The 26179-nt window shown below is 54.4% G+C and overlaps 2 protein-coding genes across 2 annotated transcripts; one reads left to right on the top strand and one right to left on the bottom strand.

Moving 5' to 3' along the window:
* PAOX (polyamine oxidase) lies at positions 1 to 10018 on the bottom strand. Its single transcript, XM_008017258.3, has 7 exons — positions 9749 to 10018; positions 8759 to 9245; positions 7567 to 7766; positions 5040 to 5292; positions 2500 to 2612; positions 1859 to 2016; positions 1 to 381 (listed from the first exon to the last, which is right to left on the bottom strand). The coding sequence occupies exons 1-7, from the start codon at positions 9927 to 9929 to the stop codon at positions 238 to 240; spliced, it is 1536 nt and encodes a 511-aa protein (XP_008015449.3). The 5' UTR covers positions 9930 to 10018; the 3' UTR covers positions 1 to 237.
* Positions 10019 to 15567: 5549 nt separating this feature from the next.
* On the top strand, positions 15568 to 26050 carry ECHS1 (enoyl-CoA hydratase, short chain 1). The gene is made up of 8 exons (XM_008017254.3): positions 15568 to 15728; positions 18138 to 18335; positions 18869 to 18996; positions 20106 to 20205; positions 22196 to 22300; positions 22930 to 23049; positions 24312 to 24379; positions 25574 to 26050. The coding sequence occupies exons 1-8, from the start codon at positions 15641 to 15643 to the stop codon at positions 25637 to 25639; spliced, it is 873 nt and encodes a 290-aa protein (XP_008015445.1). The 5' UTR covers positions 15568 to 15640; the 3' UTR covers positions 25640 to 26050.
* Positions 26051 to 26179: the final 129 nt, after the last annotated feature.

The raw sequence follows: 26179 nt of genomic DNA, 5'->3' as shown, positions 1-26179 counted from the left end.
TATGGCTGTAATATGCTTTATGTGCCCGGCATCTCCGTGAGCATCCGGTGTCTCAGCTCAAGTCAACCCTGGCCAGACTCCAATAACAGACACAAGAACTGAGAAGGTGGCCCCAGTTACTAAAAACCAGAGGATCTCATTAACATCCCCAAATATCAAGTCAGATTGAAATCAGTCAGAGGAAACGAGGGTCCCAGCCTCCCCCGGCACAGGAAGAACAGAGCAGGCTGGACCCAGCTAGAGCCTCGGCCTGGGCTGCTGCACCTGTGGGGCCCACAGACTGAGCAGGCGGTCAGCCTCCCTCCATCCCGACAGCAGAGCACCGTGCGTCGTGGAGTAAAACGTGCGATGTGTGGCTTCCCCTGCAAACAGGATCTGGAGCTGCAAAGAAGAGCCAGGGTTAGAATAGGGATGCAATTCAGACAGCAGGGTCTGGGCAGATAAACACACAGAAAATGGCTCACGAGCATCCACCAAGAGGTGGGAAAACACAGCTCACACACCTCCACCAATGGGCGAGAAAAGGGCTCGCGCGCGTACCCACTAACAGCCAGGAAAACAGCTCATACACATTCACCAATGGGCAGGAAAACAGCTCACACGTATCCATCAATGGCCAGGAAAACAGCTCACACATATCCATCAACGGGCAGGAAAACGGTTCACACACATTCACCAATGGGCGGGAAAGGAAGCGACTACTCCCCGCAGCTCAGGTGTGAACAGCATTTAGAGAAAACAAGGTGGTGTAAACACTGAATAGTGATGTGGCCACAACTACTGGATCATATATGGGGAGGGTGGGGGACGGATCTGGGAGTCGGGTGGGCAGAGGGGTGGAAGAAAGCTACAACTTTATCTGATGTAATGAGAAGTCAATTAATAACACCTGAAACTGAAAACGCAAGCAGCAACATTTCCAAGCAGGCTCATTGAAGAGTGATCATGAGCTGATTGGAAAACTGAACACTGATTAAATATTGGATCATATTGAGGAATGATTGTTAATTTTTAAGTGGGTAAATAGTATCATAGTTATATGGTTTTATTTGTATGCTTTCTGAGACAGTCTTGCTCTGACACCCAGGCTGGAGTCCAGTGTCATCGCTTACTCCAGCCTCAACTGGACCCAAGCCCAAGCAGCTGGGACTACAGTGCATGCTACCATGCCTGGCTACTTTTTTGTGTGTATGTGGAGACCGACTCTCACTATGTTGCCCAGGCTGGTCTCGAACTCTTGGCCTCAGCAAACCTCCTGCCTCGGCCTCCCAAAGCACTACGATTACAGGTGTGAGCCACTGCCCTCGGCATCATAGTTAAGTATTTTACGAGGATGTCTTTATCTCTTAGAGACAGGCACCAAAATATCTCCAGGTGAATGTCCTGTGTGAGACGTGCTTAATAAGTAAGGGCGGGGGCCAGGTGGGGAGCAAGATTGACTTAGGGGAAGCCTGGTGGGCACTCAAAGGTTCTACCTACTTTTCTATGTTTGACGTTTTGCATAGGAAATGGTTCTCAAAAAGTGGTAGCACAAACATGTTTTTAGAGATGCGCTAAACTTAGCAATCAGAATCAGCTGGGAGCGCAGTCTGGGAAGGGCAAAAGGGGCTCCACCCGCTGTTTTGGTTTTATTTTATTTTGTTAGCACTGCAGAATTCTCTGACTTTTTAAGCTATATGTGTGTGTAATTCTCACAAAAACAATACATTTAAAAATTGTTCTTAGTTTCAACAAGAAAATGGCTTCTGAGTCTCGGGTCCCAGCCCACCCGTCACTGGTGGGTGCTCCTGCAGCACTGGGACTCAGCAGGGGCCTCTGCAGCCAGACCCACACCCCCCAGCTGGGGCACACCACATACCTGGGCGCCGGCGCTGTCTGCAGGGAGGGGCTGAGCCAGCAGGTCCAGGTCGCCTCCAGTGCTGCCCACGGCCACGTAGCTGTAGGAGCCCCGCGTGTACGGGGCGCTGTGCCAGCGAGACCGCAGGACGCTCTTAGGCGCGGGGAGCCGTGGGTTTCCTGAGCCACAGAGACACTGCATGTTAACCAAGAACTCTCACCCACAGGTCTGCAACTGTTTGTGTCATTTTTAAAGATTGAGCAGTTTAACGTGAAAGATGCTACACGGGAAAAAAACCGAGCAGCAGAGCGCATCAGGAGAGGCCCTTCCTGCCGACCCTGACCCGAGAACAGCAGGCTGGGACCCAGGGGCCTGTGACAGCAGCACGCTCCTGTTTCTGAGCCTTGGGTTCCTCCTCTGTAAAACTCTGATCAAGGACAACGGCATTTATTTCGGTGGCAGAAGTAGGAAGTGTTTGCAAAGTCATTTCAGTTCCTCGGAGGTAAGAACTGTTACTGACCCCACTAACATGAGGAAGGATGGTCCCTGGAGATGTACAGAGTCAGCCAAATTTAGTTCTTCTCTGTTCTGAAAAGCCTAGTTTCTGTTTAGAGATCAGCCAGTAACGAGCAGAGGCAGGAACTGGCGTGTGTGGTGAGTACCTGTCATTCTCCGGAGCACTTGGGTGAGACACAGAAGAACTTCTTCATCTGACAGAGTCTCCATGAACTCAGACTCCAGCCCAGCAATGAACCCACAGAGAACGTGGACAGACCTGCATGAAGAAAGAGACTCGTGGGATGGCGACGTCCAGCCCAGCTCTCTGCCCACGTCTCTCAGCAAGGAGCCCCTGATGGAGCGGTGGCCCCAGAGGCACGAAGAGCCATCCCCACGGAGCGTCCTTCAGGCAGCAGTTCTCAGAGGGTGGGCAAAGTCCTGGGGGTCCGAAGACCCTGCCAGGGACCCTCAAGGTCACAGCCATCTTCAGACGCTAAGACAGCATTTGCTGTTTCCACCACGCCAACATTTGCACCCGTGCAAGAACTGTCCCTTAGCAGAATCGAGGCAGCAACGGGACCCACACTCGCCTACAGGCGTTCCCACCACCACACAAGCGGGTTACAAAATGCTGCTTTTTGCAGCCGTAAAAGAACAAGATCATGTCCTTTGTAGGGACATGGCTGGAGCTGGAGGCCATTATCCTCAGCAAACTAACACAGGAACAGAAAAGCAGACAGCACATGTTTTCCCTTTCAAGTGGGAGCTAAATGATGAGAACACACTGGGGCCTACGGGAGGGTGGAGGATGGGAGGAGGGAGAGGAGCAGGATAAATAACTAATGAGTACTAGGTTTAATTCCTGGGTGATGAACGAATCTGTACCACAAGCCCCGATGACACACGGTTATAACAAACCTGCACGGTACCCCTGCCTCTGAATATAAAAGTTAAAATATATACATTAGAAAATAAATTAAAATGCTGCTTTCACTTGAGAATGTCCCTGATAGGCAGTAAAAGTTACTAATTTTATTAAATCTTGAGCCTCGAGTTCATGTCTTTTTAACTATCTGTGTTGAGGGTCAGGCACGGTGGCTCATGCCTGTAATCCCAGCACTTTGGGAGGCTGAGGCGGGCGGATCACAAGGTCAGGAGCTCAAGACCAGCCTGGCCAATATGGTGAAACCCAGTCTCTAATAAAAATAAAAAATTAGCCTGTCATGGTTGTGGGCGCCTGTAGTCCCAGCTACTCGGGAGGCTGAGGCTGGAGAATGGCGTGAACCCGGGAGGTGGAGGTTGCAGTGAGCCAAGACTGTGCCACTGCACTCCAGCCTGGGCGACAGAGCGAGACTCCGTCTCAGAAAATAATAATAATCTGTGTGGAGAAGCGGGATCCACGTAGAACACTCCTGCTGTGCGTGTTGTGTGTGGTGCACGGTGGCCGTGGAGGACTTGCCCTGCACAAGTTCATTCCTGGTGGGGCTGGCTCAGAACTCAGGAGAGCTCCGGACAGACAAACCACGGTCTGGTATTTGGCGACATTTTCTCGAAAATGAGCAAAATGCCTCTGTCACAGGAAAACAACTAACAAATAGGATTTATAGACACTGACAAAGTTTAAGCTCTCAAGCAAAAACTGCAATTTTAGAAAAGCTTGTTTCTGCCACCAACAGCATCACAGCTTCCCAACACCAAAAGACTTTTCTGAGATCCGTAGTACATTAATAAATTTGGTTTTTTTATATCGTATAATGAAATGTATCAACATTTGGAAGACTACATGAACCCGTATATGTATTTTTTCTTTTGTTAAGACAGGGCCTCGCTCTGTTGCCCAGGCTGGAGTTCAGTGGCTTGATCACAAGTCACTGCAACCTCCACCTCCTGGGCTCAAGCAATCCTCCCACCTCAGCCTCCCAGTAGCTGGGACCACAGGCACACACCACCATGTCTGGCTATTTTTTTGTATTTTTGGTAGAGACGGGGTCTCGCTATGTTGCCCAGGCTGGTCTTGAACTCCTGAGTTCAAGCTATCTGCACACCTTGGCCTTCCAAAGTGCTGGAACTACCAGCATGAGCCACCACACCCAGCCTAATATTTTCCAAATGACTAAAGTCATGGATAGGTAAAAGATCCATTCGAAGTGCAAGACAGACAAATAGATTTCAGTGTCACAGAAGACAAAAAATTCACTGGTGTGCTCTCCAATTTCATATTTGGCCAACCTTTAAGGAACTACTACTTCTTGACTTTTGGTGTAGTATCAAAGAATACCCACAATCATTTGAAAAGCTATTTAAATATCACTCCTTTGGCTGGGCATGGTGGTTCACGCCTGTAATCCCAGTACTTTGGGAGGCCGAGGCGGGCAGATCACTTAAGGTCAGGAGTTCGAGACCAGCCTGACCAACATGGAGAAACCCCGTCTCTGCTAAAAATACTAAATTAGCCAGGCGTGGTGGTGCATGCCTGTAATCCCAGCTACTCGGGAGGCTGAGGTAGAAGAAATGCCTGAACCCAGGAGGCAGAGGTTGCAATGAGCCAAGATCGAGCTATTGCACTCCAGCCTGGGTGACAAGAGCAAAACTCCATCTCATAAATAAATAAATAAATGCAGTGAACGGACACACTACTGCGTCCTCCATCAGATGAAGGCCTACGAGCCAGCTACTCACAGAGCCTCTCGGGGAGCAAACGTACGCAAAGGCAGGCAGGACCACAAAGCCAATGAGCTTCCGGAACCAGGCGTCCTGCAGTGCAGGGGCAGCGTCCTCCAGGGGCGACGTGTCGTCCCACACCAGCTGGATCAGCTGGCAGTCGGGCTCCCAAAAGGGCTCCTCAAACTCCAGGAAGATTTTATTATTGGTCCCAAAGCCTATCTTCCTGATGGCTTCTGCCTTCTCAGCCGGCAGTGGAGGGTCAAAGAAGGTGTCCAGATGTTCCTTAAGAAAACCTGGAATTCAGAATTGGACTCTACTTACATCCTTGGAAGTCCTGTCTGTCCAGACCTTGGACCCAGCAATTTCCCCTGCTGGGATTTATCCTACAGACACATTCACACAAGCAGTTTTACTCTTTTTTCCTTGTTTCTGAGATAGAGTCTTGCTCTGCTGCCCAGGCTAGAGTGCATGCAGCATCACGATCAGGGCTCGCTGTAGCCTTGACCTCCCTGGCTCAAGCAATCCTCCCACCTTGGCCTCCCAAACTGCTGGGATTACAGGCATGAGCCACCGTTCCCCACCTTTCACACAAGTGTTTTTTGTTTTTTGGGTTTTCTTTTTTTTTTTTTTTGAGATGGATTCTTGCTCTGTCGCCCAAGCTGAAATGCAATGATGTGATCTCGGCTCACTGCAACCTCTGCCTCCCAGTTCTAGCAATTCTCCTGCCTCAGCTTCCCAAGTAGCTGGGATTTCAGACACCCACCACTACGCCCAGCTAATTTTTCTATTTTTAGTAGCGATGGGGTCTCGCCATGTTGGTTAGGCTGGTCTTGAACTCCTGACTTCAGGTGATCCACCCGCCTCAGCCTCCCAAAGTGCTGGGATTACAGGCATGAGCCACCCTGCCTGGCCATCACAAGTGTTTTTAAGTGCACATGTAAAACTGCATGAAATAGAAACGTGAAGACCACCTACCTTTCCATCTGTACTTATGAAATAATGACAAGAAAACACTGCATGGCAAATTAACTGGTTCCTTTTTTTTTTTTTTTTTTTGAGACGGAGTTTCACACTGTTCGCCCAGGCTGGAGTGCAATGGCACGATGTCAGCTCACTGCAACCTCCGCCTCCTGGGTTCAAGCAATTCTCCTGTCTCAGCCTCCTGAGTAGCTGGGATTACAAGCACCCAACCGCTAATTTTTGTGAATTGGCTCCTTATAAACAAAATGCTCACAGTTGTAACAATGTATCTACTGAAAATGTCCCCAGTGATCAGCACTTAGCAGGCCCTGCAACTACATACTCCAAACAAGAATGAACAAAGTCACTGGAGGGAAACAAAAAAGACTGCTGCAGATCTCTGTATGCTGATTTGGAAACACTGACAAGTTCTATTAAGGAAAAAAAAAAAAAAGAGGCAAACTGAGCAGCAGATTTTTGGATTTGTTTTTTTGTTTGTTTGTTTGAGACAGAGTCTCACTCTGTCACCCAGGCTGGAATGCAATGGCACCATCTCGGCTCACTACAACCTCCGCCTCCTGGGTTCAAGCAATTCTCCTGCCTCAGCCTCTCAAGTAGCTGGGATTACAGGTGCCTGCCATCATGACCATCTGATTTTTGGATTTTTAGTAAAGACAGCGTTTCACCATGTTCACCAGGCCGGTCCCGAACTCCTGACCTCAGGTGATCCGCCTGCCTCGGCTTCCCAAAGTGCTGAGATTACAGGCGTGAGCCACCACGCCCAGCCAGCAGCAGATGTTCATGTGTGGACGATGACTGCATCTCTGGGAAACAGCAGTGAGGTCTGAGTGCTCATCCCTGCCCCGGAGAGGGCACAGCCACCCCTTGGAGACAGGAGTTAGGGCTGCAGAGGCTCTTGCTTTTCATCACAACCTTCAATCACACCTAGATTTCCAAGTGAGTGCCGGCACTTGCTAGCTTTGTGAACTTGGGCAATTAAGTAACTTCTACTTGCCTAGATGTTCAAATCTGTCAAATGGGGGATGGTGACAGACACCTCCCAAGGCTGCCTGAGGACTCAATGAGATAACTTAGGCAGAGACCCATGGCAGCGTGAAACCCGTGTGAAGCAAATGTCTAGTTGACAACAATTATCCTAGTAACTCTGTTTTCAACCATCTCCACCTTTCACAAAACAGCTTCAAACCACCTCTACTCGAGGACAGATCTAAATCACCAGATCTAGAATTAAACAGAAATTATACACATGGCTCCTTCAACAGGTCACCCCAGGCCTGACCTTGAGACCAGGCTTTCCATGCCTTTTCCTGTCTCCAGCAAAATGCAGTGTGGTTAATCTCCAAGGTCGTCCCAATCCTAACGGTTACCTCCAAGCAAGCAGGACACATACTCACTCACGTTTTTTCTTACAGTGAAACCCTGAATTCCAAAGCATGCAATTGCTGCAAAACATAACAGAATCATTCCTTCCACCTATCTGGAAATTATTAGAATGAAAATGTGAGCTTCGTACACAGGCAAACGCCCCAGAGCCAGCTGAGGCAGGGGCACTTGGGATGGGGATTTGGGCTGAAAACCTGACCTACCTAAGGGCACGGTGACGATGACGTGGTGCACTGGGAACTGGTCTCCATCCTCACACTCTACCGACACGGGGAAGGTCTCGCCGGGAAAGGCTGCCTCCTGGAAGGACCCGTTCCAGTGGATAGTCTTCACAGGCTTCTCAAAAACCACTGTGTCCTCCGGCAGGGAGGCCACCATGCAGTTTGTGAGCCCTTGGTAGCCCCTAGGAAGACAGAAGTGCTGGTTTCGTAGAGGCCCAGTCCCTGGAAGGGCAGGGCTGGTGGAAATACCTGCTCTGAGTTCCCACCCACATCAAAGGTAGCTGCAGGGAGCTCTCCATCACTTGGGGCCAGCATGGAGGGCAGCTCCACTCTGTGGTTTTCCACCGCAAGGATGCTCATACCTGCCCTCCAGGCCATAAGGGAGGGTTCAGTGGGCACAGAGCTCCCAAAGCAATTTGCCAGAACCAGGGCTTCCTCCTTACCACCCCAGGGTTCCTGACTCACAAATGCCCATCGCCTGGCCAGGAGCCTTGGGGACAACACCAGGGGTGACGTCTAGGAGAGTGAGGGGACAGCCCGAGGAGGGTCTCACCTGTACCTGGTACCCAGCAGCCACCCTGCTACAGGGATGTCTGGCCCCCTCTGCAGTTGAAGCCCCTCATAAATACAGGAGCAAGAGAAGTCTTTCCTTCTGGTTTTTGTTTTTTTGTTTTTTTCTTTTGAGACAGAGTCTCACTCTGTCCCCCAGGCTTGGAGTGCAATGGCATGGCATTGGCTCACTGCAACCTCCATCTCCCAGGTTCAAGCAGTTCTCCTGCCTCAGCCTCCAGAGTAGCTAGAACTACAGGCACGTGCCCACACACCTGGCTAATTTTTGTATTTTTAGTAGAGATGGGGTTTCACCATGTTGGCCAGGCTGTTCTTGAACTCCTGACCTCGTGATCTCCCCACCTTGGCCTCCCAAAGTGCTGGGATTACAGGAGTGAGCCACCACGCCCGGCCTTACCTTTCGTATTTTAACCACCCTCTCTCAGAAATAACTTTTTTGGCTTAAATGAGCAAAACTAGAGAAAGGAGCAACCAGTCTGTCTGAATGGGGAGGACAAATGGTCTCTTGTCCCTCCCATACCCAAACAAGAGCAGAGAATGGCCAACCCCGGGGCCCTGGGGAGCCTGGTGGGAGGACTGGCTTGGCAGGGGCTCAGGCACGCACTTAGAAAAGGTGCAGTCCAGACCCGGCAACACGGTGTACTCCCCAAAGGGTGCAAGGGCCACCAGGTCCATGCTGTGGGTGCCGCTCACACAGCATTCCAGGTTGAAGAAGGAGTTCAGGATGGCCAGCTTCAGCTTCCTGGTCTCCTCATCCTCTGTCCAGCCGGTCACGTGCTGGCCAATCTCCTTCTTGAGGTACTCCCCGACGCTGGGCACCGGGGTCTCCGCAGCATGCAGGAACTCCCGGGTCTGGTCTATCAGGCCATAGAAGAGAGTCGCCATCTCCGCCACCAGTTGGAGGCTCACGCGGGCCCCGGAGCTGGCGTAGCTCACGGAGGGCAGGCCCACGTGACCCCCGGTCTCCACCAGCTGGTTCTCCTCGGACAGCTCCTTCTCCCCCAGCAGCCCGTACTCAGCAGCCAGCTGGAAGACGGGGTTGCCCCGGGAGGGCCCATGGATCCAGTGCGCGCCCACCTCCACCATGCCACCTGCGAGGGGACAGCAGATGCCACCTGGGGGTTCCTTTCTCAGAACGGTCACTCCGAGCCCTTCTCCTGGGCCACGCCCACGCTGCCCTTCCCAAGTAGGATGTGACCACACTGTCCCCAAGGGCCCTGTGGTCCCCAAGGGCAGGGCCCTGTCAGATCCAGTTTAAGGGGAGCACCTGGGCAGGAGAGCACTTGTCGGGCGGTCTGGACCAGAGAGAGGGGTGCAGGGTGGGCGTACCCCGCGGCTGGGTGGGGGGTCTGTGGGGCACAACCAGGGAGGCCTTGTGGAGCCGTAGGTCGCCTTCCCTGGCCGGCGCCCTCCTGACTAACTCTGAGCCCTGAGTTTCGGGGCGGTGAACTCTGGCCGATTAAGCGAGCGGGGATTTCCTCGGGGAGCCCGGTAAGGCGGCCGGGCCGGTCAGCTGCGCGCAGGGCTGGTGGGGGCCGGCGAGCTCGCGCGCAACCTGTTGGGTTCCGGGAGGGGCTCCGGGAGGGGCGGTTACCGAAGCTGCGCTCCGAGCGGATGCGGCCCCCGGCGCGGGCCGTGGCCTCCAGGACCCGCAGGTGCGGGAAAGCGGAGTGGCCGCAGAGTCTCTGCGCCGCGCCCAACCCCGCGATGCCGCCGCCCACCACCAGCACCCGGGGGCCGCCCGGAGCCTTCCCGACGCTGCCGGTCGCCTCCATCGTCCGGTCCGGGCAGTCCGAGGGCTTCCGAGTAGCTGGGAGGTCTGGAGCTCTCGGAGGAGGCCGGAGGCGGGGCGAGGGGGCGGGGACGGGGCGGGGACGGGGCGGGAAAGGGCGGGGCCGGGTGCCCCACAGTGCGCCTCGGCCTCCGCGAGCTCGCCAGGACCGGCGTCAGGGAGCGTCCCGCGCTGCCGGGCGGTGCGCGCGAGCCCCCGCCACGGAGGGAGAAGCCGGCCGGCCGGGCCAGAGTCTCCTCCAAGGGAGACAAGGGCGCAGCGAGCGCTTCCCGCAGGTACCCGCTTCGAGTGCGAGGGCGCAGTGGGCCTGGGGGTGCCACGGTGTCAAGGATGGGACCTGGGAGAGCTTAACGCGTCCAGAGGGGGCTGTGAGAGCCTCCAGCAACGCCAGCGAGCCCTCAGTTCGCGTGTGCGCGCGCCTGCGTGTGCGTGTGTGGTCACAGGTCTGCAGGGACACGGGACCAAAGCACAAAGTACACACGCGAAGTACAAAGTTCAGAAGCCGAGGGCAAGTGCAGAAACGTTCCTCGCCCCCTCCCAGCTTCCGGAGAAGTTGAGTCTCTCGCCCCCTCCCAGCTTCCGGAGAAGTTGAGCGCACACCCAGGCACGCCTGTATTTCTGGAGACTTCCCCGGGTGCAGGCGGCCGCGTTTTCTACTGCATCACAGACCGCAGGGCTTGGAAACGCTCCTGCCCTGTTTTCAGGGGCGTCCCCGCCTCCTGAGCCCCGGTCCTCTGCGGAGGGGCCGCGCACTCAAGTTTGCCAGTGTGAGCTTTACCCTTCGCTCTCGGCGTGGACCCCCAGAGCCGTGTCTTCCTTTCCTTTGATTCCCTCTCGTCCCAGCTGGAAAAAAGGCTCCCGGAAGGGTGACCTGGTGTCTGGATTCCACTCCCATCACTCCCTAGCCGACCCCGCGAGCTGAGCTCCAGGCAGGAAGAGGTGCGGGTGCCTGGGACACAGGCTGACTCCCTGGGCGGTGGCGGTCAGGGGTCGAGTGTCCTCTGTCCGTCAGGGGCCCCCAGCGCCAGGAGGCGACGCTGGATGCAGTGGCCATCTCCTCCTGCCGCCAGGCCAGGGGGAACCCAGGGCGCCTCCCGGGTCAGCAGGGCCAGCTCTCCACCAGGCTGACCCACCTGACATCCTCAGGCTAAGGAAAAAAGGGCTACCCCACCCCCATAGTCGGATGGCAAGTGTTGGGGTGCAGCCCCCGCCACTAGTGTCACCTGTTCTGCCTGAGCAGGCCTCTCTCTTACTCACTGCTCTTGGGCCTGAAGCAGAGCCAACAGCTCAGTGAGGGCTTCATTCTGAGGTCCCTGGTGTGCACCACAGAAGCACAGTGGGACCACCCACCCACCTGCCCCAGCTCCCCAGTGGAAGTCCTGAGATGGCAGATTAAATACTCTGGGGTCATGAATTCCACAGATGAACTGGGTCCCCCACGGCTGTGGCCAAGGGGACGGCCCACTCCCTGGTGGCACCATCTGAAATCAAGCTGCTTCTCTGGCCACAGGGCCCAGCTCACTGCCCAGACACAGGAGCACATCGGCCTGCACACGACTGGGTGGGCACGGCTGTGAGGGATGCCACCCCGTGCCTTGGGCCTCCTGCACGGGCTTGGGCCTCCCCACTCTGGGTGGACAGGTTACTTTGGCCCCTCAGCCTCTGGGGACTGCTGCCCTGTTTTCAGTACAGTATCAGGACCATCCAGTCAGCCAGCTCCTCCAGCACCAAAACTCCCGTGTCCTCATTCTCCTGGGCCATTACGGTTGGCCAGGGCGCAGCCTTTGCTGGAAGGCCGTCCAGTCTGGGCTCTGGTCAGGCATCGATGTCCCCCAGGCACCTGGCCTCACCTCGCGTTGGGACAGCCTCTGCAAGATGGAACAGGAAGGGTCTGGCTTTGCCTCTGTCACCTCCTCCTGGTCCATCATGTCCTCCTGGCCAGCCCATTCCTGGTTCCTGCAGGGGACCCAGCCCGAAGGGGACCTGAGAGATTCTAACTTAATTCTAGTTCAGCCTCCCGGATCCTCTTGTGGAGCAGCAGGATCCCATAAAAGCAGGAACTACTTGGCTCAGCAACTTGCTGGCCAAGCCTCCCCACAGTGACCCACACAGGCCAGAGGTAAACATGCCCATGCCCCACAGCCAGAAGGCCTGGTGCAAGGAGGGGTGATTGTGGTGACTGAAATGGGAACTCTGGCTTGATGGTGCGGAGAGAAGACATGGACCCCAAGAGCTGCAGGTTGGGGACAACCGATGCACTCTTTTTCCCCTAGATGTAGTGCCACAGCCTGAATCAAATAGCACCTGCTGCTGGCACTCTGACCTAGGGCTGGGTCAGTCACCTGTCCCCCTTGCTCTGAAATGGAGAGTGCATGTGACCACAACCAGTCCTGGACAATCCTGCCATGCCAGAGCCACCAGCTGGAACACACGGACACAACCTCTTTTCTGTCTGACTGGTACAAGGTATGTGCTGCTTCCAGCTCCAGAGCGCCTTGGGTGATGCCACCTATGGTGATCAAGGTGGCAACTACCCATGTGGCTTTGACTGAATCAAGCTTGTTGATTTTTTAAAATAGCTTTATTGATACAGACATCATGCTGTAAGACTTCTCCCATTTAAAGTGTCCAATTCAATGGTGTTCAGTTTAGTTACAGAGTTGTGTGACTGTCACCATCATCCAGTTTAGAACTTTTTTTTTTTTTTTTTGAAATGGAGTCTTGTTCTGTTGCCCAGGCTGGAGTGCAGTGACACTATCTTGGCTCACTGCGACCTCTGCCTTCCAGGTTTAAGCAGTTCTCCTGCCTCAGCCTCCTCAGTAGCCGGGATTACAGGCACGTGCCACTATGCCCAGCTAATTTTTGTGTTTTTAGGAGAGACAGGGTTTCACCATGTTGGACCAGGCTGGTCTCAAACACCTGACCTCAGGTGATCCACCTGCCTTGGCCTCCCAAAGTGCTGGGATTACAGGCATGAACCACTGCACCCAGCCCCAAGCTCAGAACGTTTTCATCACCCTAAAAAGCAAATGGGGATACCCCTCAGCAGTCACCCCCACTGCCCCCTCCCTCCAGCCCCTAGTGACCACTCATCTAGTTTCTGTCTGTATGGATTTGCCTGTCTTGTACATTTCATAGAAATGGAATCATTCAATGCATGGCCTTTGTGTCTGGCTTTTTTCACTGAGCATAACATTTTCAAGGCTTTTCCATTTTTTAATGTGTATCAGCGCTTCTTTCTTTTTTACTCCCAAATACGGTCCATTGTATAGTCTCATTCATTCTAATGTATCCATTGTTTGGATATATGACATTTTGTTTGTCCATTCATGAGTTGATGGACAACTGGCTTTTTCCCACTTTTTGGCTATTGTGAATAATGTTGCTATGAACATTCATATCTAAGTTTTTGTGGACATTTGTCTTCATTTCTCTGGGGCATACACCTAAGAGTGGAGTTGCTGTTTGACCTTTTGAGGAAACAACAGACTGTTTTCCAAAGTGACTGCACCATTTTCCCTTCCCGCTGGCAGTGCACCAGCGTTCTGCTGCTCACATCCCCCACAACATTGTGACTGTTGGGCTTTTTATTGCAGCCACCACAGCAGGTGTGACGTGGTATCATTGAGGTGTCAGTTTGCATTCCCTAATGATTCATGATGCTGAGCTCATCTGACATTGATTATCTTCACTGGAGGAATGTCTGTTCCGTGCTCTCACTATCTTGGTAGTGTCCTTTCAGACATAAAATTTTTAAATTTTGGTGAAATCCAATTTACATATGTTCTCCCTTTATTGCTTGTGCTTTTGTTGCTCAATTGCTTGATGGAGGATGGGAGCTGCCTGGCCTCCCGGGTCGTTAGAAAGGAAACCTCTTGGCAGGCATGGTGGCCCACTCCTGTAATCCCAGCACTTGTGGGAGGCCGAGGCCGGTGGATCACTTAAGGTCAGGAGTTCGAGAATAGCCTGGCCAACATGGCAAAACTCCCGACTCTACTAAAAAACTACAAATATTAGCCGGGCATGATGGTAAGCACCTGTAGTTCCAACTACTCAGGAGGCTGAGGCAGGAGAATCACTTGAACCTGGGAGGCGCAAGCTACAATGAGCCGAGATCACACCGCTGCATTCCAGCCTGGGTGACAGCGAGACAAGAAAGGAAAGGAGAGGAGAAGGAAGGAAGGAAATAAACCTCTTTTCTGTCTGTCCCAGAGGTTTAACTACACTAATATAGAGCATCTTTTAGTAAAGGTTTGTTGTTGATTTGTTTCTACTCACACGAGATGTCTTCATTTTACCCTCAGTCTTAAAATAAAATTTTGGTACCTGTTAATTTTTGGTTTGAATTGAATTATTTTCTTGAACATAGTAAGGCAGGAGAACAGGGTCTGGAGGCCAATTCACGCTGACTCCCTAGAACTAAATCGAATGGAAACACTTCCCGCTATGACAGGAACTGTCCTCTCCATTTACAAAGGCCACACCAAATAACGAATGGAAACCTCTGGAAGGTATTTACACCCCCAAAAAACTCTGTAATGGGGCTCTTGAGCCCCTGTGCTCAGCCGCTCCCACACTGTGGAGTTGCTTTCCTTTTCTTGTTCCTTTTTTGAGAAGAAGTCTCACTCTATCACCCGTGCTGGAGTGCAGTGGTGCAATCTTGGCTCACTGCAACCTCCACCTCCTGGATTCAAGCGATTCTCCTGCCTCAGCCTCCCGGATTCAAGTGATTCTCCTGCCTCAGCCTCCCGAGTAGCTGAGACTACAAGTGTGCACCACCATGCCCGGCTAATTTTTGCATTTTTAGTAGAGGGGGGGGTTTCACCATGTTGGCCAGACTGGTCTCGAACTCCTGACCTCAGGTGATCTGCCTGCCTTGGCCTCTCAAAGTGCTGGGATTGTAAGCGTGAGCCACCGCGCCCAGTCATACATGTGTTTTCCATAAATCTCGCTTTTGTTACTTCCTTCTTTCCTTGCATCTTGTCCACTTCTTTGTTCAAGACGTCAAGAACCTGCACACCCTCCACCGGTCACAATAGCAGTTTCGCTTTCCACTCCATTTTATCCAGGGTAGTTTTATCTCCACCCTGGCATTTGCAGAATCCGGGCAAGTACACGAATGGATGCTCCACAATACTTGTCTAGATATAGACATATAAATAAAAGTATAAAAGTTATAAATAAAATAATTTAAATGAATCAAAATTTTATTATTTAAATCTGTTGAAGTCTTGACTGTGTACATGAAAATAAAACTCTTCCTAATGTGGCGTTCAATGCCCACGTCGCTGCCACCGTGCCTGGCCCCGCGCCCGGGCGCGCTGTGTCTGCAGCTGCAGACTTAGATGCCGGCGCGCGGGAGGCGGCGCAGAGCCCGGCAGGCGCCGCCATTGCCTCTGCATCCGCGCGGTCTCCCCGGGGCCCCAATGGCTGGGGCGCGGGCGACGGCGGCGGGGCCTGGAGGGGGCTGGCTCCAGCCCAACGCGGGGTCCCCGGGGCGCCCCTGGAACTTACGTCCGCGAGGTGCCGCGCGGGCCTGGGGGCGGGGCCTGGAGGGCGCTCCCGACTCCCTCTGCGCGGGCTGATCTCGCGAGGGCCGCCTGGTCTCGCGGCATTGGCCTGTGGGCGGGGTGAGCCCTGAAAGGCCAGGCGAGGGGGCGGCTCCGCGGGGTCGGGAGAGTAGTCCAGAGCGCCATGGCCGCCCTGCGTGCCCTGCTGCCCCGGCTCCGCGGCCCGCTAAGGCCCCCGGTTCGCTGTCCCGCGTGGCGTCCCTTCGCCTCGGGTGAGTGCGCGGTGAGAGCGGGCGGCCCGAATCTCCTCCTGACTCCGACCTGCACGCCCCGACCAGATTCCAGACCGCACCCGCCTCCCGCCTGACCCCGCATCCCCCACCTGACCCGGACCCGCACCCCCTCCCACGTGACCCTGCACCCCTACCTGGCCCCGCACCCCATCTGACCCCTACCCGCACCCCACTCCACCTGACCCCGCACCCCCGGCCTGACCCCGCACCCCTCTTCCGCCCGATCCCGCAGCCCCATGGCCTGACTCCGCAGTCCCCTGCCTGACCCCGCACCCACCACCTGACCCCGACCCGCAGCCCCTGCCTGGCCCAGGCCTGCAACACCCCACCCCCCTCGCCTAGTGCACCCCCAACCTGGCCCACACCAACAGCCTGACCCAGGCTTAACAACCCTCCACCACCCGCCCCCACCCACCAACACCATCCACCTGACCCTGGCCCGCACCCCATCCCCCCCCAGCTCTGCAGGAGGCCACTCTCACCAGGCAGCGTCCTGCAGGAGGCCCAGGAGGCCTGGCCGCTGGCTCTTACTGCCCCAATGCCAAGACCTCTGGCCAACTGGGCGCAGGGTGAGGGTTGTGAAAATCCCAGGTGTTCCCTCGGCTCTAAGAGCAGGCATAGGTCCTGTGCAGCAGGCCAGCCCAAGAACAGGAGATGCAGGTACATTTTGTCCTGGGTGCCTCCTGACCAGGGCCGCCCCTCAGAGGGTCCTAAGGAAAAAGCTGACACCTCCTCCCCAGCCACAGGGACCTGCCCTCTTCCTCCCTCGGGGCTCACCCGGGGCCCCACTCATCAGTGACCATCACCCACTCTAGTATCTGAGGAATCTTGGGCCATGCCTTGGGCTGGGGAAGAACTCTTGCTTTCTCTTCCTCCCTCACCCTGTTTCCAGTGGACCGCTGAGTTGTGTTGTTTTCATCCCCAAGCTCTCCTTGGCCGTCGGCTTCTCCACCCTCACAGCAGCCCTTTCCTGGATCTTGCATAGCTGCCAGACACTTCACCTGTGATCTTCCAGTTACCCCTAGAAACCCACAGGATAAGGTGGGGTACAGTGGCTCATGCCTGTAATCCCAGCACTTTGGGAGGCTGAGGCAGGTGGATCACCTGAGGTCGGGAATTCGAGATCACCTTGGCCAACATAGTGCAACCTCATATCTACTAAAAATACAAAAATTAGCCCGGTGTGGTGGTGTGTGTAGTCCCAGCTACTCGAGAGGCTGAGGCAGGAGAATCACCTGAACCCTGGAGGTGGAGGTTGCAGTGAGCTGAGATTGCACCACTGCACTCCTGGGAGATAGAGTGAGACTCGGTCTCAAAAAAAAAAAAAGAAACCCACAGGACAGGGACTATGATCCCTGCTTTGCCACTAACAGAGGCAAGCATCCAACACGCAGGCTACCTTTGTCTTTTCAGGTTCACCTTCTCACCCTGAATGCCATTGTCCTTTGTCCCCTTCCCACCTTGCTGTCCACCCAGCAGGCACAGGTCCTGTGCAGCAGGCCAACCCGAGATGCGCTTGCGTCTCCCGTTTTCGGGCTGGCCTGCTGCACGAGACCTGACCTGTGCCTGATCTTAATGCCGCAGGAACACCCAGGATTTTCACAGCCCCCACCCAGTGTCCATTTGGCCAAAGGTCTTGGCAATGGGGAGGCACCAAGTGCAAGGAGCTGGCACTCCATCCTGTTTGAGGCTTACACCCCCTTACCTGTTGGCATTTGTTGAAAGAAGGCGTTTCCTGGTTCCTTAGCAGAGTCCAGAGCTGTCTCCAGTGTGGTGTCCTGGAAAGAGCTGCCCGAGGCATATTAGGAGAAGGAGAGCGGCCATGGGCTATGTTCTGTGCTAGGGATTTTCCTTTTTTTTTTTTTTTTTTTTTTTGGAGACAGAGTCTTACTCTGTCGCTCAGGCTGGAGTGCAGTGGCACGATCTCAGCTCACTGCAAGCTCCACGTTCACGCCATTCTCCTGCCTCAGCCTCCTGAGTAGCTGGGACTACAGGTGCCCACCACAACAACCAACTAATTGTTTGTATTTTTAGTAGAGATGGTGTTTCACCGTGTTAACCAGGATGATCTCGATCTCCTGACCTCGTAATCCGCCTGCTTCAGCCTCCCAAAATGCTGGGATTACAGGCGTGAGCCACCGTGCCCGGGCTGGGGATTTTCTTTAGGACATGTTCAAACACATGTGAAAGCAGAGAGAAAGGTACCAAGGCTACCACGTATCGCTGTGGCTGAGAGCTACACCTGGAGCCACTGAGGACTGGGCAGGGAGCCCTCAGAGGGCCTCTTGGGGTCACACTGTATCCACCGATGGGGCCACATCCCTTCCCCCACTCTCCCCAGTTTGATACCTGTGTGAATAGATACCCCTTTTTGCCTTCTCGCTCTAGGTGCTAACTTTGAGTACATCATCGCAGAAAAAAGAGGGAAGAATAACACCGTGGGGTTGATCCAACTGAACCGCCCCAAGGCCCTCAATGCACTTTGCGATGGCCTGATTGAGGAGCTCAACCAGGCACTGAAGACCTTCGAGGAGGACACGGGCGTGGGGGCCATTGTCCTCACCGGCGGGGATAAGGCCTTTGCAGGTGTGCGCAGCAGCGGAGGCCTTTGTGTCTGGGCAGATGTGGGAGGCACGTGTGGCCTTGGGAGAAGCCTCCAGACTGACTCGTACCCCTGTGATGGCAGAGGCATGCGCGTGGGGACTTCCTCACATATCCAGTGAAGACGGGCATGGGAACAGCTTGCATGAGCAGCTTTGTGTATGCTGGAGAACCGCATGTGCTCCCCCAGCAAAATAGCTTCTTCAAAGAGATTCAGATCCTTGGCAGTCAGGCTTTACACAAAGCCTGTCAAGGGCTTACGCCCTGATGAATATGCCCCGCCTCTGTGGGCGCCTCCCTTGCACCTGCCACCTGCCCCAGAACCCCTCTTCATGACCTCTGTTATAGCTGGCATAACAGCGTTCCTACAGCTGTCCGCGTGGCCTGGTGTCAGCCGTGCCCAGCAACCCCAGTGCCCGTGTCTGGTGTGCTCCAAAGCTCCCTGTTGGTCTGGGGGATACAGGACGGGTGGGCTCTCTGCTGTCTGGTAACTGGAACCTCCTTTCCACTCCTGCTAGCTGGAGCTGATATCAAGGAAATGCAGAACCTGAGTTTCCAGGACTGTTACTCCAACAAGTTCTTGAAGCACTGGGACCACCTCACCCAGATGAAGAAGCCAGTCATCGCTGCTGTCAATGGCTATGCCGTGAGTATTGCTGCCGAGGGTCTCCTCTTGTGGCTGAAGAAACTGTGCTGTGCATACACAGCATAACAGATTTTTATTTTGAAGAGGCCTTTAGTTCCCAGGCCAGCAGCCTCCTTTCCTGCCTCATGGTGCTAAAGAGCCAGGAACTGTGCAGAGAGGACACCTCCTGGCATCTGTTTTTTTCATGGCTGTTCACCTGACAGCTTCTCCCCAGCAAGCTGCTCTTCCAGGGCGGTGGAACAGAGGTGTTGGCTTTGGCTACATCTATAAACTGGCTTCTTTTGCTGCCCTTAAAAGCTGTGTCCTGGGACTGTTTGAAGTGCTGCGGCTGATCTTGACTTATAGAGAAGCAGTGTGATCATTTCATGACGCTCCCTTCTGTGGGAGCCAGGGGTCTGCGGGTGGAGTTTTCTTGGCACAGCCACACCCCCCAGTCTCTGTGGGTGGAGTTTTCTCGGCACAGCCACACCCCCCAGTCTCTGTGGGTGGAGTTTTCTCGGCACAGCCACACCCCCCAGTCTCTGTGGCTGCATCTCAGCCACAGCAGCAGAGGTTTTTTCTTTTTTTTTGAGACGGCGTCTTGCTCTGTCGCCCAGGCTGGACTGCAGTGGTGCGATCTCGGCTCGCTGCAAGCTCCGCCTCCCGGGTTCACGCCATTCTCCTGCCTCAGCCTCCCGAATAGCTGGGACTACAGGGGCCGCCACCTCGCCCAGTTAATTTTTTGTATTTTTAGTGGAGACGGGGTTTCACCATGTTAGCCAGGATGGCCTCGATCTCCTGACCTTGTGATCCGCCTGCCTCGGCCTCCCACAGTGCTGGGATTCCAGGCGTGAGCCCCGCGCCCGGCACCCAGCAGCGGAGTTGAGTCGTCACAGCAGAGCCTGTAAGACCTTCATGGCCCTTTACGGAATGTTTGCCGGCCGCTGGTAAACAGCATCAGCCATCTATAGTTAACTTATCACAATGATTATCTAGTTTGGTGCCACTATGTTAGTCTTTGTCATACCCCTGACACTGTTTCTTTTCAATGGAAAATTTGAATAAGCAAGCAGAGTGATTTCTGACTGGGTTCCCCTCGTAAGACTGTCCTGATGCCGAATGTTTTACAGTTTGGCGGGGGCTGTGAGCTTGCCATGATGTGTGATATCATCTATGCCGGCGAGAAGGCCCAGTTTGCACAGCCGGAGATCTTACTAGGAACCATCCCAGGTAAAGGGTAACACTGTCTCTGATAGGCGTAGATGCTTTAGGGAATTCCTCAGAACGGACCTGTGTCTCAGGGCCCACAGCTCGTATCTGACCAGAGGCCCTGGATGGACAGCCCCGTGTCTGGTCAGTGGTCTGTCTGTGGACAGCCACAGAGGCTGGAGTGGTTGTGACGGAGCTTGGCGCGGCCTCAGAGTCCCGGGACCGTGTCTGGCTCCTGTGACTGTGCCCGGATCACACGTCTGATGGTGTTGGGAGAGCCAGGTCCTGGGTAACACTGGCTTCTAACCATGGCAGTTCTTGCTTGCGATTCGTGTCCAGAGAGAGAATATGGTGACCCTGGGTGGCACTGGGAGCTCTGGCCACTGCCACCTCACTGGCCATGGAGGTCACGTGGCCTGAGTTCAGAGCGGGGAGTCAAACCCCCCACCATGCCCGTGGGAAGGGCCTGGGCTCTTGGCAAAGAGCAACACCCTCTACCCCCAGGGTCTTCCTGGTGGGCCTGGTAGAAGGGTGGCACAGGCTGAGCAGCCAGGAGGGAGCTGAGACCCTGAGGGTGGGCCTGGTAGAAGGGTGGGCACTGAGGGGAGCAGCTGCACTCAGGGCACTCTTTGCTGCCCTCTGAGTTTGACCAGGCAGATTCTGAGGCCTTGAGCTGCGAGCTTGGCACATTTTTTCAGGTTCTGATCCCTAGAAGAGCTGCTGCTCTAAGGGACCAGTGCCTGGGGTCAGGGAGGCCTATAAGCTTCTAAGATGTTGACCACAGAGGCTGGGGAGGGCCCCACGGAGCCACACACCTTGATCCAATGTCAGAGTGTTGGGGGAGTGTGGGGTCCAGTCCTGAGGGGCTTAGCGGGTGTTCTCCCCATGTGCGGAAACAAGAGATTGTAAGAAATAAAGACACAGGAAAAAGAGATAAAGAGAAAACAGCTGGGCCCGGGGGACAACTACCACCAAGACGTGGAGACTGGTAGTGGCCCTGAGCGGCTGGGCGCGCTGATATTTGGTGCATGCAAGAACAAGGAGGCAGGGTAAGGAGGGTGGATCTTCTAAGTGATTGACAAGGTGAAGCAAGTCACGTGATCATAGGACACGGGGGGCCCTTCCCTCTTAGGTAGCCGAAGTAGAGGGGGAAGGCAGCATAGGTCAGTGTTTTCTTCTCTGCACTTATAAGAAAGATCAAAGACTTTAAGACTTTCACTATTTCTTCTACCGCTGTCTACTACGAACTTCAAAGAGGAACCAGGAGTACGGGAGGAACATGAAAGTGGACAAGGAGCATGACCACTGAAGCACAGCACCACAGGGAGGGGTTTAGGCCGCCAGATGACTGCGGGCAGGCCTGGATAATATCCAGCCTTCCACAAGAAGCTGGTGGAGCAGAGTGTTCCCCAACTCCTCCAAGGAAAGGAGACTCCCTTTCACGGTCTGCTAAGTAACGGGTGCCTTCCCAGACACTGGCATTACCGCTTGACCAAGGAGTCCTCAAGCGGCCCTTATGCGGGCGTGACAGAAGGCTCACCTCTTGTCTTCTTCGTCACTTCTCACAGTGTCCCTTCAGCACCTGACCCTATGCCCACTGGTTATTCCTAGGTTATATAGTAATGGAACAAAGAGTAATATAAAAGCTAATGATTAATGTTTATAATAATGATTGATAATTGTCCATGATCATCTCTATATCTAATTTGTATTATGACTATTCTTGTTCTAACTATTTTCTTTATTACACTGAAACAGTTTGTGCCTTCAGTCTCTTCCCTCGGCACCTGGGTAATCCTTTGCCCACAAGGGAGCACCAGATGTGGGACCTGAGCTTGTAAAGGGGCTGCTGCCCCTGATGTTGCCGGGCTCCTGTGCTGCTCGGCCTCTGACCCCTGGACCTTGTCTCGGGGCCTATCTTAAGCCCCTTGGAACTTGCTGGCTGCGCAGCTGCGATGTCCTCTTGGGTTCACTCACTGCGGTGCCAGCCATGACCAGCCCCTCCCCGCAGGTGCGGGTGGCACCCAGAGACTCACACGTGCTGTTGGGAAGTCGCTGGCAATGGAGATGGTCCTCACCGGTGACCGGATCTCAGCCCAGGATGCCAAGCAAGCAGGTATGGGTTGGGGCTGCCCACGGAAGCCACATGGAAACCCAGGGCGGCATCCAGGTGTCCCCCTCGCGGGAGCCCCCCAGAAACCCGGAGCGGCATCCAGGTGTCCCCCTCGCAGGAGCCCCACAGAAACCCGGGGCAGCATCCAGGTGCCTCCACGGTAGTTGTATGAGTTTTTGGGTCCTGAGGACCTGGGAGAAGACTGACTGCCTTTTGTTTTTACGTTTTGAAGTACTGTACGCGCAGAAGTGGAGCCACGCGTAAGTATCTGGTGCAGAAGAACAGCCCAGCAATTACGTCCCCAAAGTCCGGTGTAAGCAACGGGCGTCTCCGGGCCCTCACTGGCCAGTCCTCCCACTGCCCTATTGGGGATCATGGTCCCCGGGTCTGGCTGCCTCTGCCGTCGGAGCTATGGACAGCCTGGCCTGCATGTCTGAGAGCACAGGGACTGCAGTGCCAAGAGCGCTCCGCACTCAGGAAGGGGCACGTGCGGCACCTACCGTGTGGAGCCACCCTTGCTAATGCTCAGAGGCTGGGATGCTCCAGCACGCTGCTCCCCAGCGGCCACTCCCTTGAAAAGGAATAGACAAGCGCTCTGTCTGCACTCACTCACCGACATTCTTGTGTTTCAGGTCTCGTAAGCAAGATTTTTCCTGTTGAGACACTGGTGGAAGAAGCCATCCAGTGTGCAGAAAAAATTGCCAGCAATTCTAAAATTATAGTAGCCATGGCCAAAGAATCAGTGAATGCAGGTAGGGGATCCTGCCAGGAAGACAAGGTAGAGAGGTCTCCGTGGCTGTCAGGAGTATCCCTGAGGCGTCTCTGTGACTGTCAGGAGCCTTCCTGAGCGGCAGGCTTTCTGGCTCCGAAGGGATATGCCTTAAGCCCTCCTGGGCAGAAATGGTTCTCAGTGTCTCAGTTCTGCTGTCTGTAGAGTTGTGGTTTCTGGTCACGCCCTCAGGAACTCCACTGAGATGTTCCCGGCTCCCCTTTGTACCAGGGCCCAAGAACTGAACCAGGCCTGGGAGGTGAGGGCAGTACAGAGCTGACCATGGCAGGGAAAGGCTGAGAAGGGAGCCGAGGTCCCAAAAGTAAAATGGTCTCGCCCACGGGGAGGTTCGGTTCACCTCCCGGGACCTGGGGTCGGCGGCTGCGTCTGCGCCTGGCAGGTGGCTGCACAGGCTTGCAGGCCAACGCCACGCTCTTCATTCTTGGCCTGGATCCCTTTTCGTCTCCCTCTGCCAGGGAAGTAGATCTGATCTTCCCCCTCAGAAATGCTCAAGTTTTATTGTCACAACTTATTCTCAGCACGTGGAATGAGATGGGGGTTAGCTGGCTGAGTCCGGACAGGTGTGGGTGGCCCCAGGCAGGTCCCCTAACCTCTCAGTGCGTTTACCTCGAGGGCGTGGCCGTCCGCCGGGCTTGCTGTTGGCTTGAGGCAGGATACGGTGAGGAGAGCATTTTGAAAAAGAGGGAGGCTGCTGTTGCCCAGGGTGTTTGGCGAGGTCGGGCTCCTCTAGGAGAGGATGCTGGCTGCAGCCCTGGAACCACCGCGCCTGCCTCCGTCTGTGCATCCAGGTCTGCCCTGCTTGGCCTCGTGCAAAGAAGGGCCTGGAGTGAGCAGAGCCAAAGGCGTTCTTGGTGCCAGCCACGCCCAGCTCTGGCTCCCGTGCTGTCCTTCCTGGTTTCCATCCTTGTTTACTTTTCTCTGTTTGCAGCCCTGTTGCTGCCTCACAGCCTCTCCTCAAGGGCACAGTTCGCCATCTCACCTTTCATCCAGTTCCTGTCCCTTCCTTGGGGCCCTGGGCCACCCGAGTGTGACGTGTGGGGCCATAGGAGAGCTGTTGCTTTGGCAGGTCTCCGCTGGGGCAGTGCCTTTGAGAAGGGCAGCGCCGTGGAAGCCTGTGCAGGGCCGGGCCATGTCGGAAGCACAGTTGTGCGTGGGTCAGTGAGGAGGGAGGAGAAGTTCTGCATGGAATGTCTCCGTTCATAACTCTAGGACTTTGTTTTTCAGCTTTTGAAATGACGTTAACAGAAGGAAGTAAGTTAGAGAAGAAACTCTTCTACTCAACCTTTGCCACCGTGAGTAAACAGTGCAACTGGAGAATCTAGCAAATTTCAGTCACACAAGTTGCTGGGAATTTCCTTTTACATGTTATCATTAAGTATCATTTCTTTCTGGTCAGAACTGCCAGCCTCACGTTTAGTGGGATCAGATTTGTTCTATCAGTGGGTCTTGATGTTAGAAAAAAAGTAGAGCATGTGGAAGTTCAAAAGTATGAAACCTTACAGGGGCTTTTCTTGTCTTTCCTGTTATATGAGGTCTAGGAATTGCACCCTCAAGCAGCAGCTCCTTTTTTTTTGACATGGAGTCTCACTCTGTCGCCCCGGCTGGAGTGCAGTGGCGTGATCTCGGCTCACTGCAACCTCCACCTCCCGGGTTCACACTGTTCTCCTGCCTCAGCCTCGAGTAGCTGGGACTACAGGAGCTCACCACCACGCCCAACTAATTTTTTGTATTTTTAGTAGAGACGGGGTTTCACCGTGTTAGCCAGGATGGTCTCGATCTCCTGACCTTGTGATCCGCCCGCCTCGGCCTCCCACAGTGCTGGGATTACAGTCGTGAGCCACCACGCCTGGCCTGGCTACTTTATTTAAAATGCGGTTTCAGCTGGGTGTCATGCATCCATAGTCCCAGCTTCCTGGGAGGCTGAGGCGGGTTGTTCGAGTCCAACTGGTCAACAAAGCAAGACCCTGTCTCAAAAAAAAGACTTTTTTAAAAAATAAGGCCGGGCGCCTCATTTTAATTGTTCGGTAAAATTAAAAGTGGTTTGGGCACTTGAGGAAGGGGTACAGATGCGTGCGCGCCTGGGGACGCTTGCACACAACTTGAGAAAAGCAGATGCAGAATTGAGTTCTCATGTCCTGCTCCGACACAGGGTAGCCCCTGATACAGGTCACCCATCGTCCACTTGATGACTTGGTGAGTGACCCATACAGGTGCATCCGAGGCTCTTTAGATGTGAGCTTGTTTGACATACTCAAGCTCCTGAATGACCATCACCTAGACTGGTAGAAAGAGGCAGTGAAAATCCCCGCGCCCAGGCCCAGCTCTGCTTGGGCAGGTGTTCCTGCCGCTGAGTCCCCTGCCTGGCCCCCTGGGCCCCTGTGAGCACGAGGAGTGAGGCAGGACCAGGGAGACACGGGCGGACAGTGGCATCAGGCTCTGTGAGGATACTGCGTGTCCAGCTCTGTTTCTGCCCCTTTTCCTGCCAGGATGACCGGAAAGAAGGGATGACTGCGTTTGTGGAAAAGAGAAAGGCCAACTTCAAAGACCAGTGAGACCCAGCCGCCCCTCCCTCACACCTTTGCTTGGAGAGGACAAGTGCAGCCTGTCAGTTTTAGAAGCAAGTAAATCATCCTGTTTTCAAGAGCAGGGTCCGTGGTGCGCATTTCTCTCTGACTGCTGCGTGGTCACGGCCCGAGCTCTCATGGCATGACTGCCTTCTTCTCTCAGCCTGTGAGGGTCCGTGTTCACGCCCTGATTGGAGCACCTTCTTCTCAATCTTAAGACTCTGCTGAGGAGCCCCTGCTGGTCCCTCTGGGCATGCAGTGCTTGGGCGGAAAGCAGGGCCTGCGGGTCCTTGTGTCCCTGCCGCTGGAGAGGGGCTGCTCTGAGGGGAACACTGCTGCCTTCACACAGATGCTCTGCTGATTAAAGTGACAGCGATTCAGGTGACACCACGCCTTGTAGGTCATGTCTGGAATGAGTATTCTGTCATGTTAGTTGTTTTTTGTTTTTTGGGTTTTTTTTTAACTTTTTTATTTTTTCACTGTAAGGAACAACATTCAAAGAAAAAAGGTTTGTATAGTAAGTCGCCC

This window comes from Chlorocebus sabaeus, chromosome 9, assembly GCF_047675955.1.
Source record: "Chlorocebus sabaeus isolate Y175 chromosome 9, mChlSab1.0.hap1, whole genome shotgun sequence".
NCBI classification, from domain to species: Eukaryota; Metazoa; Chordata; class Mammalia; order Primates; family Cercopithecidae; genus Chlorocebus; species Chlorocebus sabaeus.
The sequence above is the reverse complement of the archived record's forward strand: the minus strand, read 5'-3'. Positions and strand labels throughout refer to the sequence as shown.